Source organism: Melospiza melodia, chromosome 26 (assembly GCF_035770615.1).
Source record: "Melospiza melodia melodia isolate bMelMel2 chromosome 26, bMelMel2.pri, whole genome shotgun sequence".
NCBI lineage: Eukaryota > Metazoa > Chordata > Aves > Passeriformes > Passerellidae > Melospiza > Melospiza melodia.
In genome coordinates, this window is record NC_086219.1 from 7,508,962 (window position 1) to 7,524,937 (window position 15,976).

Below are 15,976 nucleotides of genomic sequence, written 5' to 3' on the forward strand. Positions count from 1 at the left end.
TCCCATGAAAACAGCTGTGATTTACTCCCCACATGGAGTTCAAGCTGGGGGTTGGTTGCTTAGACACTGAAATGCCTTGAATTTCCTTCTCCTCTTTAAAATTGCTTGTCAATCCATTGGGCATTGATACCTCCATGAATAATGAAGAAAAGGAAAATCATCACTGAAGATCTAAGCTAAAATACTCAAACATGTACACATAGAAATTTGCAGTGCATTTTAACTAAAGAACAAGTCAGTGACAAAGAGAGTGGGTAATTTATTGCTACACTTGAGGGTTAATTATTCAGATTAAATGGTTTAAGTGGGGTAACAATGGTATCTGTTTATCTTGCAGTCATTTACCAGGCACTAGACAAGTTCTGGGCATGTTTTCTCCTTTTTAAGTAATCAACATCTCTCTTGTTTCTTCACCTTCATATTTACGCCCAAGCAGGATTATTGGGAAGGGGAAAAGTTGGATAAAGCACCTAGAAAGGAAAGCCACAAGCAAATGCTTCAAACTTTACAATTCACATTTATTTTGAAAAAATGTCTTGTTAAAAATACTCCTACAAAGGCATTGGAGCAGCAGGTTTCTGTTTCCTTTATAAATACATCTGATTTATTTATTTATTTATTTCTTCTCCGTAACATCGAAAGACATCTGACAAAGCCAGGGAAGCCCTGGGCTGAATGGAAGACACATCCCTGTGTAACAAGGACCTGCACATGATCTCCCCATTCACAATTTAAAAAAAATACAAATACTGTCATGAAAAGTGTTCTGTTGTCCTCAGGGTCACGGCCAACACACGGAGAGAGCAGGAGGCCAGGGCTGGGGACACCCGGCTGATGGATGCTGGCCCTGGTGGCAGGGGAGGACAGGACACAGTGCTGGCACCCTGCTCTTTGGGTGGCTGCAGGACTCGCCCGTTTCCCACTCTGCAACTCCTTCCAGAGCCTGGCAAAGGCTCCTCTCCCTGCAAACCCTCCCTGTGCCATCAGCAGCTCCCCAGGACCTTCCAGGGAGGGACGTTTCCAGCAGATGCTGCCTCATCGTGTTCTGTGGGAGGATCCCATGGGCAGGTCACAGGAGCCAATGCCCTGATGGACAAGAGAATTCCCTGCCCCATCTCCCCCAGCACCTCACTGTCACCTCACTGCCACCCCTCCCTTCCCTCTGGGACCTTCCTGGGATTTGGTATCTGAGCCAGGAAAAGATCTCTGCAAGGAGTCCTTTGGAATGGGAGCATGGACAGCCACCTTGGCTCTTCAGCTCCTCAGAAGCCCATGGGTAGATGTTGGCACAGGAAGGAGGATTGGGTACCTGTGCCCAGCTCATCCTGAGAGGAGATCTCTGAGCTGCCAAACTCCTGTTTCCTGCTCCCCAGTGCTCTCAGACCACGGCTTGGGGAAATGAGAGGGGTCATGCCTTTATTTGGGACATGCCTGGAAGCACCAGGCTCATTTATCCAGCGAGAACTGTGACTCCTCAGCTCTGGCTTCAGGGGCTGGAACACCCCCAGGCTCCCCAGACTTAAACCAGGGCCTCAAAGCACTCCCTGGGTACACTGAGCTCCCATCAATCCAAAGAGCATGGCAGGGAGTGACACAAGGTCAGCAAAGCTCTTCCAAAGCAATTCTGGAAGTACAAGTTGTGTTCTAACACTGATGGATGTGCCCCTTCTCCTGAGGCAGGGCTGGAGCCTTTCCCCTGGATGTCCCAGGGATCCTGACACACCAAACCTGCTCTCACACAGCTTTCTGCTGCTTTACCCAGGAAGATCTGTGATGTGAGGTGGATGTTTCCAGAAAGAAAGGGAGGCAAAGGGGGATTTTTAATGGGGAGAGATGTAACTAAGCAGAGGTTCCCTGCAGAGATGTGCTGGGCCAGCTCCAAGGAAGAGAATCCCTGGCCTTGGCCAAACCTGAACAAACCATGGAGCCCTTCCATACTGGGGAGGGGACAGAGGGCAGACAAGCAGCAGAGAGAGAGAGCTGAAGGTGGAGGACAAGCAGTGACAAAGAAAAGGGTGCAAGAGTCACAGGCTGAAAAGTGAATGGAGAATTCACTGGAGGAGGGCACCCACCAGAAACCTCCAGTGCAGGGGCTGCAGATCCACTAAAGAAGCAGCAGATGCAAGCCCCCATCTCCGATCCTTGATTTCTCCCCCTCCAGCTCCAGCAGGATGGCAGGGGGTGTGCTGTGATGTGGGGTCTTGGAGGATCATCTGAAGAGGGGAGAAGCAAAGCCAGGACCCAGGCAGGAGAAGCTGGGTGATCCAGGGTGGCACCCACAGGGATTGCTCTCCTTGGCAGGGCATCCACAGACTGCAGTTCCTGCTCAGTGTCTCCAACTCTCTCACCCTCCAAGGAGGCTTTCCTTCCTCCCCTGCTCAAACCAGGCCTTTCCCTGCTCAGATCCCACTGTTGGATGGGACAGGAATGACCACAGGTGCCTGTCCCTCTGGCCAGAGGGAGCTGGGCTGTTTCACTTGCCTCCACTGCTGAACAGCTTGAAAGAAAACCCTGGAGCTTGGGGATGGATGGTCAGTGCTCCTACAGACCCGAGGGACCCAGCCTCACCCTGACCAAGTCCTCACTCCAGAACCCCAGAGGATTTTGGGAACTCCTGCAATCTGAACTTTATTTCTCTGTACTTCAGAGAATGGCCAACATGAAACCCACAGCCCTGAACCTTGGCCACCTCACATGAGAGCTGGACTGTATTTCACTAAAAGTTGGGATTTTCCTATGATCCCAATGCTCCTGGGATCCCAGACACAGAAGCTGGGAGTTCAGAGGAAAAAATAACCATCAGAGAGCTCATAAACCCACCCCTTCCTCCTGGAGACCAGAGCGCGGGTGGGGCCAAGCAGGAAGCACTGATGCACCAACCTGTCCCTTCCCTGGTTCCCTACAGCTCACAAGGGTCTGCAAGGGCCAGGAATGCAGCCAGGGACCCTCCAGCTCCAGCCTGGCCCATCTCCCACATTCCTGGGCTGCTCTGCAGAGGGACAGAAATCCCTGCCCGTGCCAAAGACCTTTTCACTCGTGGCAGACCAAGCAACGAAGGGCTTGAATGTCTGCATCTAAACTGTCCCCAGGACATAAAGAACAAATTCATCTTCAGATTTGGGCCAGCACTCCAAACCAAACCTTGCACTTATCCCTGTCTGGATCTTGTCCTGGAGCCCTCAACACTCACTGTCTGCTCTGGGGCCCCTCTGGGATTTCCCTGCACTCCTCCAGCCCAGCCCTGAGTTCCTCCATTGCACCATGAGCTTTTTGCCCATTTTAGAAGCTTGTCTCAGTCTCCTTTCCTGCATTTTAACCCTTGAGGAAGCTCTGACACATCCATTTGGACTCATGGTCAGCTTGCCACCCAGCCAGCAGGTCACAAGGCTGAGCCAGCGATGCAGAGGGACAAATCTCAGAAACCTCTCTGGAGCAGAGGAAGGGAAGGACAGGCCATACCCAGCACTCCTTAAGGTCCTCTGGATCAGTAAAGAAGGTTTGAGGTAAGAATACTTCCACAGAGAGCTTCCATGTCCAACACATGATGGATCACTCAGTCAATCTCTCTTTTTTTGTGCTTTTCCAGTTGTTTGAGGCACTGATGTCCCACTGCACCCCTGAGCCCCAGGGATGCCCTGGGATACACAAGAAATTGGGAGGAGGAGGAAGTGGTTTTCCTCTGACACGAGAAGCTCTCTGGCTCCACACAGAAATCCTTCCCCAGAAAGAGTGAAAATGGAAAATCAATGATCCTTGATGGAGTGTTTGGGCTTTTAAGAGATGTAGAATGTGTCAGTCCCAAGAATACAATCAAATAAAAGAATTTCTGCAGGAATCTTGTTATACACCCTGTGCCCCCAGGCATCCACGACCCAGAGAAACTGGAAGACGTATTTTTGTGTCAAGGTCAATCTTTTAAAAGTTTGTCCAGTCACCTTTTGGATCCCAGAATGTTTTGGGTTGGAAAGGACCTCAAAGCTCACCATTCCCATCCCCTGCCATAGGCAGGGACACCTTCCACTGTCCCAGGGTGTTCTCAGCCCCATCCAACCTGGCCTGGGACACTGTCAAGGATCCAGGGGCAACCACAGCTGCTCTGGGCAGTCTGTGCTGGGGTCTCCCCTCTCTCACAGGGAAGAATTTCTTCCTAAAATCCAATCTAAACTTATCGTCCTTTAGCTTAAAGTCACCTCTCCTTTTCCTATCAATCCATCCACGTTCCAGCCATGAGTTCCATCCTCCAACCACTGTGCTTTGTGCCAAGGAATATTCTGCTTCCCCTGCCTTCGAGCTGTTACTGTCAGAAACAGTGACTGCTGCTTTCTCACCTTTCTCACATCTTTCCTGATTTAAGGGCATGAAATTTTTATCACTGGGGTTTACCTCTGCCAGAACCAAGAATCAAAATCTGTTTATCTGTTATACCTCCCACAGACTTCTGGCTGTTACAGAAGCCCTGATCTGGCTGCACCTATCTGTATATTTATTGCACCAATCCGTATATTTATTTCTTTGTATCTGTGTATTTCTGTGTATCCCTTTTGAGTGGAGGAGAACAAAAGCATCTCCAGCATTTGCAGAGCCAGCACATCAAAAATTCACTGGCTCGTGACCTTGTGTGAAGGCTCCTGAATGCCAATATTTGATGGCAATCAGAGATTTCACATTTATTCTCCACCAGCAAAGGCCAAGCCAGGCTGTGGGTTTGCCACACCATCTGTCCCAGACTGGTGATTTTATCAACCTCCATCTCCCAACCCAGCCCACCCAGCCTGGAGTCAGTGAGCTGGAAATGCAGACCAAAGGCAATTTGGGGAAAAGGGGATCTGAGTGCCAGCTTCATCCTCAGGTAGAGTAACACACTTCTCCCAGTCCTTCTGGAATCCTGGGGTGGTTTGGGTTGGAAAGGACCTTAAAGATCATCTTGTTCCAGCTCCCTGCCATGGGCACAACTCCTCCTTGAACCCCTTCCATTGGTTTTTCATAACACAGCTGTTGGGCTCTTAGAGACAAAATTTACTCCTTCTCTCCCAGACTTAGCTGGAATAACCAAAGGATATGGCAGGACATCTGTGTAAGAGCTCCAGACCGACCCCAGAGGTAGAAGTTGAAGCTACAGTTGAGGCAAGTGAAGAATTCCTGAAGTTTACTGGAACAAAAGATCTGGAAATGGATCAACCAAGTGTTTGTTGTTCTTTTTTTCATGAAGGCAAAACAGTTCCTGATAAAAAATGAGGCACAGAAGGCTGAGTGTGGTTTGTTTGCAGGGCTGGCAATGGGGCACTGGGATGGCCCAAGGAATCAAAGACAGGGAGACACAGTGGCACTGCTGCTGCACTCCCGCAGAGCTCACAGAGGAATTTCTTGCAGAATTTTAAAAGGAGAAAAAAAAGGGAGAGATACTGCTGAATAGGTTTTAAGACAGCAGGAATGCAGATTCAGGAAAAGATTTGTGGGGAGAGAGGACTTCTTGCTTCCAGTCCCAAATTTCTGCAAATAACATTTGTCAGAGGAGCTGGCAGGAGTTTACACAGGGACAGCAAGGAGGTAAATTCCAGGAAATACTTGGAGAGTGCAGGGAGTTTTCTAGGAGAGCAGTGGAAGATTGGAACACATATGGAAGCAAACACAGGCCAAGGTTGTGTCCTGGGAAGGGCAAAGAATTACAAGAAGCAAAGACATCCTGAACAAGTTTCAATAAAAAAAAGCCAAAACATGACTGTAGATAAAAAAAGTCGAATCCTGTATGTGAAGAACTTGCAAATACGTAACATTTTTGAGGATGGAAAAAGATCTACATTAAATCAGCCTCGAGTCAGACATGCAGGAAAGAAGATGATTTACATTAAAACAATAAACTCCACTAAACCAAAGCAGACAGCAGTGACACTTCCAGGACTCTGTTGTACATCCAAGGCAGCCCCAGATTTATTGCATCATCAGAGGATACAACTGTTAACGATGCAGCAGAGTTCAAGCCCTGACTCCAGGGTTTATATAAATCAGCCTGGCAAATATAACAAGAAGTTTCCTCAGCTGCTCAAACCCTCCAAGAGGTTCTCTCTCCAGGCCACTGCTAATCCACAGCCTGGGTGAGGATTCCTGGGAAAGAACCTTTCCTTCAACCCACATTCCAAGGACAGCTCCAGGGAGTGTGGGAAAAGCCCTGCAGTGCAGCCAGAGGCTGGTGCTGATGAAGGTCCCTCAGCTCAGCTCAGCTCAGCTCAGCTCAGGCCAGGAGGGAGCTGCTCTGGGTAGGGCTCACCAGCCAGGGCACAGAGCAGGATCCTGGGCTGGGGAAGGGGGACAGGAGCCAGCAGTGCCTGTGGGCTCATCTGGCAAGGCAGAGCTCACAGGGATGACGCTCTGCTGTGTCCCTGCCCTGCCCTGCACGTGCCTCTCCCTCCCCATGAGCTGACCCTGCTGTCCAACTGCAGTGGGGCCATGGGATGGGTCCCAGCCCACCCTGGGATCAGAGCACTGCAGGAAGGCTGCAGCAGTGGGGAGCCCTGGGACAGCCACGTTTATCTGGGGCAATGGGAGCCCCAACACGGGTTGCTGCCTTTGGGAGCTGCTGCTTGGCACTGAGGATGCTATGGAGAGGAGAAGCTCCTCAGCTGCTGAAAAGCACAAATCCCCCCTAATTCATGAAAGGCAGTTCTGAGGGTTTGCTGGGGAGGAGAGCAGATCCTTTAGGGAGGGAATGTGCAGCTCACAGTGCCCTGTTTTGTGTCCCTACAGCCACTAGGACAAGTGACTCCTCATGGCACTGCTGTGTCTTACAGGGCCGTTTTTCCTCTCTCCTTCACAGCCCTGGGCTGTAACTCCAGCAAATGGACTGGTGGCAACAGCTGGAAATGACCCACAAAACATATTTTAATTTTTTACTGTCCACATATGCTTTGCTTTCTCTGCCCTGCCCTGTGATGCTCTGCAAGATTTGAACTTATCACTGTCCAACCAACTGAGAACTTCCAAGCTGCTCAGCATTCCCACTGAATGCCATCCACAGGCTGATCCTCAGCAGGAAATGGGAAGGGGAGAAGGGAAGGGCTGGGAGGTAGCTTGAAAGGTACAGGGGAAATGTGAAAATTGCAACAAGCTGCCTGAAAATCTCCATGTGATGATTTTTGTTACATACCCACACATGCACACATGCACATGCACAACAGCATTTCACAGTGTCAATGTTAGCAAGTGCCTTTTCCCCTTGGAACACGCCCAGTTTTCCATCAGACTCCCATTTGGTAGCAGTACATTGGAGACCCATGAAATAAAAATGTCATTGTCACTCCAGTGCTCTGCCCTCACCCTGCAGCATGTGCCAGAGGCGTTTACAACCACAGCACTTGACAGGAACTCGGTTCCTTGTGCTCCCAGGAGAGCTGAAGGACGCAGAAAACTGCAGTGTTTTCTGGACCATGCCTGTTTTAGCCCAGCTCTCCATTAGTCCTGCACAGCCAAACACAGATGTCACAGCTGTGTCTGGTACACACAGATGGGAAGGTGTTACTTTTAGTACCACCACCACCACCACCACGTGATTTTTGGTCAGAAGAAGAGACAAGGATGTGCTTTGTCCTGCAGATGGCTGCCACAGCTCTGGGGCTGTGGCACTGGGACCTGTCCTTCACAGTGGGCTGGGTCTGGCAGGTAGATGTGTCTGAAGCAGCCAGCGAGGAGATTCAGTGCATTGAGACAAAATGTCTCCAGGTGAAGAAGATCTGAAGTGCCCTTCCAAGGCCTGGGCGGCTCTGCAGGGATGCTGCCTGGGCATTGCTCCTCCTTGGTGTCTGCAGGAGTGGAGGGGGTGGCAGAAAACGGTCAGCAATTGTCTGGGGAGGGCGAGTGAGGGGCACCACGTGCTCCTTGCACACGGCTGCCCCACAGGAATCTGCTGGTGGGTTTGGTGGGCAGAGCTCTCCTGGCAGAGCTCTGGGGCACGAGGTCACTCCTGGCTGTGCTGGACACTGGCACAGCACCATCCTGCCCTCACCCTGCACTGCCACCAGAGAGCTGCACATGCCTTTGGGGCAGGGACAACTGCTCCTGGGCAAAGCACAGCAGCCACAGACACCAGGGGAGGCTCCCACACCACACTGGGACTGGGCACACCTGGGAGCTCCTGGTTTCCCTGTGTGCCCTCTGCAAACACTTCCTGTGGTTTAGTCAACTCCAGTGATTTTTTATGTCCTTTCAAAGCTGAGCCCATCACCTGACCAGGAGCAAGTGCATCCCTTTGGATACACAGGCTAAACCAGGCTGGATTTGGGGCAGAGCTGCCCCTCCAGGTACCCCCTGCACAGCCCATGCCTACAGCCCACTGCCCCTCTCTCCACACCACTCTGTGCCACCTGCCAGCCATGCAGGGAGATGCTGGGGCTGTGCCAGGGCCTGCCCTGTGGGCACTGAGCTCAGGACAGGACCCTGGCACCCAGCACACACCTCCTGCCAGGTTCCCATCACCACAGGCAAGCCCAGAGCTGCAAAGCCAGGGCTGGCCTGGATGCAAACATCAACACAACACTGCACTAGAGATTTTGGATTAACAGGGGCTGGAGAGACAACTGAAAAGCCCCTGGGCTGGAGCACCTAACCCTGGGGCAGGGCAAGAGCTCAGGAGAGAAGTCTCACTTGCAGGGACTGCTCTGATGCCACTCACAAGGACTCTGGTGTTGGATCTGCTCTGGCAGCAGAAAATGCTAGAAGTATTTCATAGAGGGCCTCATATTTTACAAGCAGTCTGGGGAGATGATGTCTGGGCACAGAGGTCTAGACAGCTTGGGATTTTCATCCACAGCAGACATACTTCCTCTTGGATACAGCTCCTGGAAAACACAGCCAGGCAGCTCCCAGTGAACGTGCCTTCAACACTCACTGCTCCCAAAAACAAGAGGAGGAGCCCAGGAACCACATGGCCATGGCAGACAAGGGCTGTGAACACCAGTGCTGAGGCCACGGCCAGGAGATGGGTGGGAAAATGCCATGTGTGGAATGCTTCAAAGGATGCACGGTGGTGCTGGGCACAGAGAACAACCCCATTCTCATCTGCACCTCCCTGCGCTCAGCTGGTGGCAGTCACACACCCCAAAGACCTGGGCAGTAACTAAGGAATTTTTTTTCAGTTATTTACAAACCCATTCATTGATAATTCAACTTCACCCACAGCATTTTGCCTCTGGAGAGCAGGGATTGGAGGTTTTTCTGTCCCAGGCTCTCTGTGACGTGAGGGGCTGAGCCTGAAGCTGCATCACCCAAGGAAGGGACAGGGTCCCCAAGGCACAGAGCCCACCTGCACAGCCTGGCACCTGCAGGGACCCATCCCCACATGGACATAACACAATCCCCTCTCCAAAATGCTGTGCCACCAGCTCCTCTGAGAGGGCTGGGCTTGCCCTGCCTTTCCCATGCACCAATCCAACACCTTCCTCAGCAGCCAGACACTTCCAAAGGGCTCTGGAGCCACCTGTGGAGTCATCATTCCCTCACAAAACCCCTCCACCCTCCCACACTTCCCTCCCAAGCCCCCTGTGATGCTGCTCACCCCCGAGTTGAGCTGGTGGCCATTTCACTTTGGCAAACACCTGGAACCCCAAGAGCCACAAACATCTGTCATGCCACGACCAGTTGGAAAGAACAAATAAGCAAATGGGAGGAAATGTGCATATAAAAAACCTTTTTCTCCTGGCATATGGTCAATAAGCTGCAATTTTTCCTTCCACAGGGAAGGGATTTAAGTTCTTGGATGATATGATGCTTGGAGATGTCATTTCTTTTTCATTAAAAAAAAACCAAACCCCCAACCAACCGAAAATTTCCAACCCCAAACTCACAAACTGATGTTAACAAAACAATGTAAAAGGACAAATCTCCCAACAGTGACAACCGAAAAATAAAGGTACACGTCAGCATTTGTAATCAAAAACTACTACATACTGTACTTGGGAAGTCTTCTGGGAAAAGATCATTGGCATCTAGAAAGGATATCACTAAAGTCTTGAGCAATGATATGTATGAGACACGATGCCATTGGAGGGTGGATGGACGGACCCTTAGGAAACTGTCACTCACAAAACTGTTCCATGACAAGAGAAAATAAGAGATGTAAAAAGGATTGGTTTTCCCCATCCCCACCCCCCCCCAGGCGTTACAGATTCCTTCTCATTTGTTGGAAACAGCCTCCTCTAGTCTTAGTTTATTTGTTGTGGTTTTGTTTTGTTTTGTTTTTTTTTAAAAAAAAAAAAGTCTTCAGCTTTTGAAGGAGTCCATCAGTTTCTGAGATGCACTTGGTTTCACAGCACCAAAGAGCTTCAGCTCTCCCCCTCTGATCTGCTCACAGGGGCTCTGGGGAAGGGCCTGGCTCACAGCATTCCCAGAGCCATGGGAGGAAGAGATGTGCTTCTCGTGGCCTTTCCTTGCATTCCTCTTCCTGGAGAAGTCCCACTGCTCCAGAGGTGCCTGGGTCCAGCTGCAGCAGCCTTGTGCAAGAGGAAACATGAAGCTGCTCTTTTCTCTTCCTTTGGAGACTCCCATTGGTCTTGGAGCCCTTTTCAAGAATGCAATTGCTTTATTATTATTTAAAAATATTTTGTAGTTTGTTTGTTTTTTTTTCAAAATAGTTGTCTTTTTTTTTTTTTTTTTTTGTTCCCTTTTTCCATTGCTTAAATTCTAGAAGCTCTTGGCAACTTCTCATTGTTGAGGACAGGGTATTCCCTCCTGCTGCCGTGATCCTCAGAGCAGCTGCCTGTCTCAGGTCCATGCAGAACACTCAGGAACTGGAGCTTGGACACACAGGGGCAAAGGGGAGCAGGGCCTCGAGGAGGAGGAGTGGGAGGACAGGCAGCCATCAAACCTCCACAGACTGGATTTGGTTCATCTGTGCTCTCATCACCTGGATACTGTTCAAAATTTTCTTCTGGTGTCCTGCTAAAGTGACCCCGACTCGCAGAATGTCCCTTTGAGAGGAAAGGAAACAAAAACAAATATCAGGAGGTATTTTCTCAAAGCAGAACAAGATCATAGATGGTATTTAAAATTATTTTTAAGGTCCCTTTCAACCTAAACCATTCTGGAATTCTGTGATTCTATGATTCCCTGACTCTATGAGTCCACGAGAATGGTATTTAGAGAGCTGAAGTATCCACAGATTTCTTTCATGAATGCAACAAACAGATGCAAACCTTGTGAAATCTCTACTCTTTCACTTTTTCCTGCTTATTGTCCCATCTTTGCACTTTCTACCTATCTGCAGCACCCTCAGAGTCCTGAACTTCAACAGAGTGTGAAACAAAACGCCACAGGCTCTGCTCTCTGCTTGTGAGTCAATTTGTCTTAAATTTTTTACCCATCTACTGTTTTGCATTTTGGATTTTCTCTCATTTTGTGACACACTAACCTGCTTTTTTCTAGCCCTGGAGACACAGGACAGGGATGTGCTGCCCCTCCTTAGTGTAGATCTGACCCCCATATGCAGATGATGCTGTTCTTGATGCTTTTCCTTTGAGCTGATAAGACCATGAAGTGATCAATTTTTGCACTTATCCTTTTGTTAAATTGTGGTGATCTCATTTTTGTACAGCTTCTATTTTTTATAGATTTGGACATCTGAGAGAAATCAAAGTCATGCCGAGAGCATGAGTGTGGCACTAAATTGGTCCTGTCTGTGTCTCCAGCTGAGTTTGCTCTCATCTTCCCCTTGGCAAATAAACCTCAGTCATGAAATCTTCAGATCTTCTTCTTCTTCCCATCAGGGGATGGGAGGCTACATGACCCAAACCTGACTTGAAGGAATTTCAGGTGCCTTTTGTCCTTGAGTGCTAGGAACAGACATTTAAGGGGAAGAGTGGCAAAATCTTTGTCATGTTTAGAGTGGAGGTTATTGGGCAAAGAAGGGTAAAGGAGAGCTCCAAAGGGTGGAATAAATTCTTCTCTCATGTCTGTAAACCAGAATAAGACTGTAGCTCTGCACAGCCCAGTGATTCCAAACCTTCTGCCCTGGACAATAAATATTTGATTGGATATTGGGAAGGAATTCTTTGCTCAGAGGGTGGTGAGGCCCTGGCTCAGGTTGCCCAGAGAAGCTGTGGCTGGCCCTTCCCTGGAAGTGCCCAAGGCCAGGCTGGATGGGGTTTGGAGCAAGCTGGGACACTGGAAAGTGTCTTAAAGCCATGGCTTTAAGAGGAGCTTTAAGGTCCCTTCCAACTCAAATGGTTCTGTGACTCTTGAAAGATAATTGGGTGTCCCAGGTGTCCCAGCCTGCAGACAAACCAGTGAGGTCAGTGTTGAGACCATGTGGATTTGGGGAACTGAGTCAGTTTTCAGGAAACATTCACACTTTGCTGGCTCTCCAAATCTGGATAAACCAGCAGCTCCACTGACATTCCTATCAGCTTCTGCAAAGGCCAGAGAACATCAGGGAGGGGTGTCAAGTCCTGTTACACCACAATTTTCCAAGGAAAAAGGGCTGTCCTCTCTACTGTATTCAGCCAAGCAGGTGAGGAATGTGGAATGGAAGTTTGCCAAAATCAGTAGGACATGAGCTGAGGATGCCCTTGGAATTGTGGTGAAGGCTCTTGGAGAGGACTTGAGGGACATGGTGAGGGAGTGGGAGAATTGGCATTTAAGGGACACTGAGGATGTCTGTGAAAGAACAGCCAGCATTAGCTGGACTGTCTGCATCCTGCCTGCTGTCAGATATTGCAAAGAGCAGGACCCAGGCAGGGGTGGGTTGTGGTCTGATACCTCTGTTTGATCAAAGTTCTTCCCTACCCTTCAGATTTTGTGGACTCTCTTTCTGTTGTACAAACCCAGCCAATACTGTGACAAAATCATCCCCAGGGCCTTGAGATTGCACCACAGATGTCCTCAAACAGTCAGAAGTGCCATGGGAACTTCCCAGCAGCAAACAAGAACAAAAAGCCAGAGAAAGTTACAGTGGCTGTTTGAGTGAATGGATTCTGACTCACTGGTAGATCTAAGCATTTGGATTTAAGCACAAATCCAAAAACCTCCCTGGCCACCAGGCTCAGAGACATTGCAGCCCTCACAGATGGCTCTAATGCTTGGCCCTTTCTGAGGGCTTCTAGAGATACCTGCAGCCAGCCACAAATCTTTCAGCAGAGGCATCAAAGTCCCAGCCAGCCCCAAGGGATTTCAAAACCCTCCAGAAGTGGGATTTCAGCTGTCTGATTTCTCTGAAGAACTTGCTAAGGATCAGGTGCTGATTGTCACTTGTCAATTGCCACTGCAGGATAACTTCTGTAGATGCAGGACATTTTAGTGAATGCAGCACAGAATGAAACCACTCCCCACAAGGGGATCTTATCGAGGTGTGTGAGGAGATGTGGTGGAGGCTGGAGCCAGGCTCTGCTCCATGTGGCAGAGCAACAGGAGGAGAGGCAATGGGAAGAAATGAATGCCCAGGAAGATCCACCAGAACATGAGGAAGAACTTCTTTACTGTGGGGGTGGAACAGACTTCCCAGAGAGGGTGTGAAATCTCTTTCCACAGAAGTAATCCTGAATGAGGAGCTCTAGAAGCTGAGCAGGAAGGTTGGACTGGATGACCTCCAGTGGTTCCTTTCAACTGTAACCACTCTGTGATTCTGCCTTTCTTAGGCAGGACTTTGCACCATGCTTGTCTCCATCAATACATCAGCCATCCAAGAGGAGTGCAGAGTTCAGAGGTGCTCTGGAGAATTGTCTGATGCCAGCCTGAAATCTCAGTTTGTCCCATGAAGGGGTTTGGACACCCTTGGCAGGGGTGTTCATTTTCACAGAGTGGTAGTGGGGAGAGGAATTCTGCAGGTGCAGAGTGACAGACACATGGTCTGGAGACTGAATAGATTAGAAGTGGTTCCACAAAACAACAATTCTATAAAAGTATAACTACATCATATGAAAATAAAATCTAATTCAATACCAATTGCTGCAAAACTGCTGGGACTTTTCCTTGTGCTTTGGGACTCAAACCCTGGGCACTTACTCTACAGTCATCTGAGATACTACATCAAAGGTGGTGAAACCAGCACTGGCAAAGCTCTCCTTGTACTGGCTCATCTTGATGGCATCCAGCCATTCATCCACAGTGTTGAAGCTGGTGTAATCCGGGATTGTGCGGTCAAGGAGGGGGAGGTTCATCCTGAAACACAGAAATGGGCAGTGACAGTCAAGCACAACTGTTCCTGACCCTCCAGCAGCTGAGGCACAGCCTCAGCATCACTCACAGTGCAGACACTGCCCTGTAGTGTGGAATTCCACCCAGAAATCACTGTTCTGCCAGGGAAGTACTGTGCGGAGCATCAGGGAAGCCCTTCTGGATCAGTTCCTGCAGCAGAGGCAGGAGCCCTCAGAGATGATGGGATGCAGCTTTGAATCCTAGCTGCTCACGAGGAGAAAGATCATTCTTGACAGGGGCAGTGCTTCCCACAAGCTGGTGCAACCCACCCAGCCCAGGGAAACTCCACATTGCATCAGGGGCTTTATCTGCTCCCAATGCACTGGGACTGGGATACCAGAACAATCCCACCAGCCCAGCACCCCCATGTACATGAAACCAAGGTGCTCCTCTGTGTGCAGAGTGCACTGTCCAAGAGCCCACCAGAGCTGCCCAAGGAGAGGAACCTTGACATCTGTATCCCTGTTCATGCCCCAAGTGTCCAAGGCCAGCTTGGATGGGGCTTGCAGCAACCTGGGATAGTGGAAGCTGAGCCTGCCCATGGCAGGGGTTGAATGAGGTGGGCTTTAAGGTCTCTTCTACCCCAAATTGGGATTCTATGATCTTTTAATGCTCTCCCTATACAGGATCAAACACAGGCCAAGCTCTAAAGTAGCTCCTGAGAGGTGCAGGGATGGTGCCACCAGGACCCAGAGGACACCAGACCTGTTCAGAGGAGCCAAAGGACAGAGACACATACCCAGAGGAGAGAGGTGCCATGGCTTTCAGGCTGTTTGGATTTCGGATCATTTTATCCAAGGTGTTGACAATTTGCCCAAATTTGGGCCTGTGGTTCCGATCCTTCTGCCAGCAGTCCAGCATCAGCTGGTGAAGGGCATTTGGGCAGTCCATGGGTGGTGGCAGCCGATAGTCCTGCTCAATGGCATTTATCACCTGCAGGAAGAGACAGAGGCATCAGTACAGCTGTGATAAAACCTATTAAATTCATAATGTGCCTTTGCTTGGACCCTGAGGGTGACTGACATGACTGATCCTGCAGCCTGTACTCACTGCTGCCTTCCCATCTTGCCCCCACCTCACACTGTAAATTCCAGCCCTGAGCGGGTCAGGAGAGGTGTGAGGTGTCCTGGGAGGTGCCACCAGCTTTGCTCAGCCCTCCAGCCTGGGTGGCTGATTGTCAGGAGCAGTCTCCTGATCTGGGGAAAGGAGCACCCCTGTTTGTCCTGACAGGATGTGTGATCCCACAGCTGCAGGCAGGGCAGTCAGAGATGGGATCATGCTATCCTTGGACACAGCACAACAGCTTGCTGGGAAAACATCTTCATGCAAAGAAGGGGGATGAGTTACAGACAGGGAGCCTGTCTCTGTGTTTTCCATCCCCCAGTGGTGTTTTGTGCTCCTGACACAAACCAGCTCGTCCAGGTGACAGGACTGTGCCAGGCGTGGGTGGCTCAGTCAGCAGAAACTGCTGGATCATTTTGCAGGCCTGTGCAAGTGCAAAACAGCACAGGGAGGACTCAGACCCCAGCCAGCACAGCCAGCCCAGGAGAACTCATTGCAGTGTGCACAGAAGAGCTGCAGCAAACCTTGCCAAAGCTACATTGCACCTCCAGGCACATCCAAAAAGGCTCTGGTCAATCCTTACTGCTCCACACAGTCTGGGAAAATGTCTGGTCTTGCAATGTCCACAAGGGCTTGAGCAAGGGCTGGAGGATCTTCTGGAATGGAACAAGGGCTGGAGAATCTTCTCCAAGGGGAACTCCACCTCCCTGCCACTCTGCCAGTCTGCAGCCCTCAATCC

General features: G+C 50.0%; 1 protein-coding gene across 4 annotated transcripts in view; it reads right to left on the minus strand.

The window, feature by feature from the left end:
• Window positions 1-497: 497 nt before the first annotated feature.
• EPHB2 (EPH receptor B2) overlaps window positions 498-15,976 on the minus strand; it is a 152,402-nt gene continuing 136,923 nt past the window's right edge. For all 4 annotated transcript variants that reach the window (XM_063177031.1, XM_063177029.1, XM_063177030.1 and 1 more), the window contains exons 14-16: window positions 14,915-15,108; window positions 13,984-14,139; window positions 498-10,955 (exon numbers count right to left, since the gene is read on the minus strand). In XM_063177031.1, coding sequence (XP_063033101.1) covers window positions 10,847-10,955; window positions 13,984-14,139; window positions 14,915-15,108 — 459 coding nt within the window. In that variant the 3' untranslated portion in view covers window positions 498-10,846. The remainder of the gene's footprint in view (window positions 10,956-13,983; window positions 14,140-14,914; window positions 15,109-15,976) is intronic.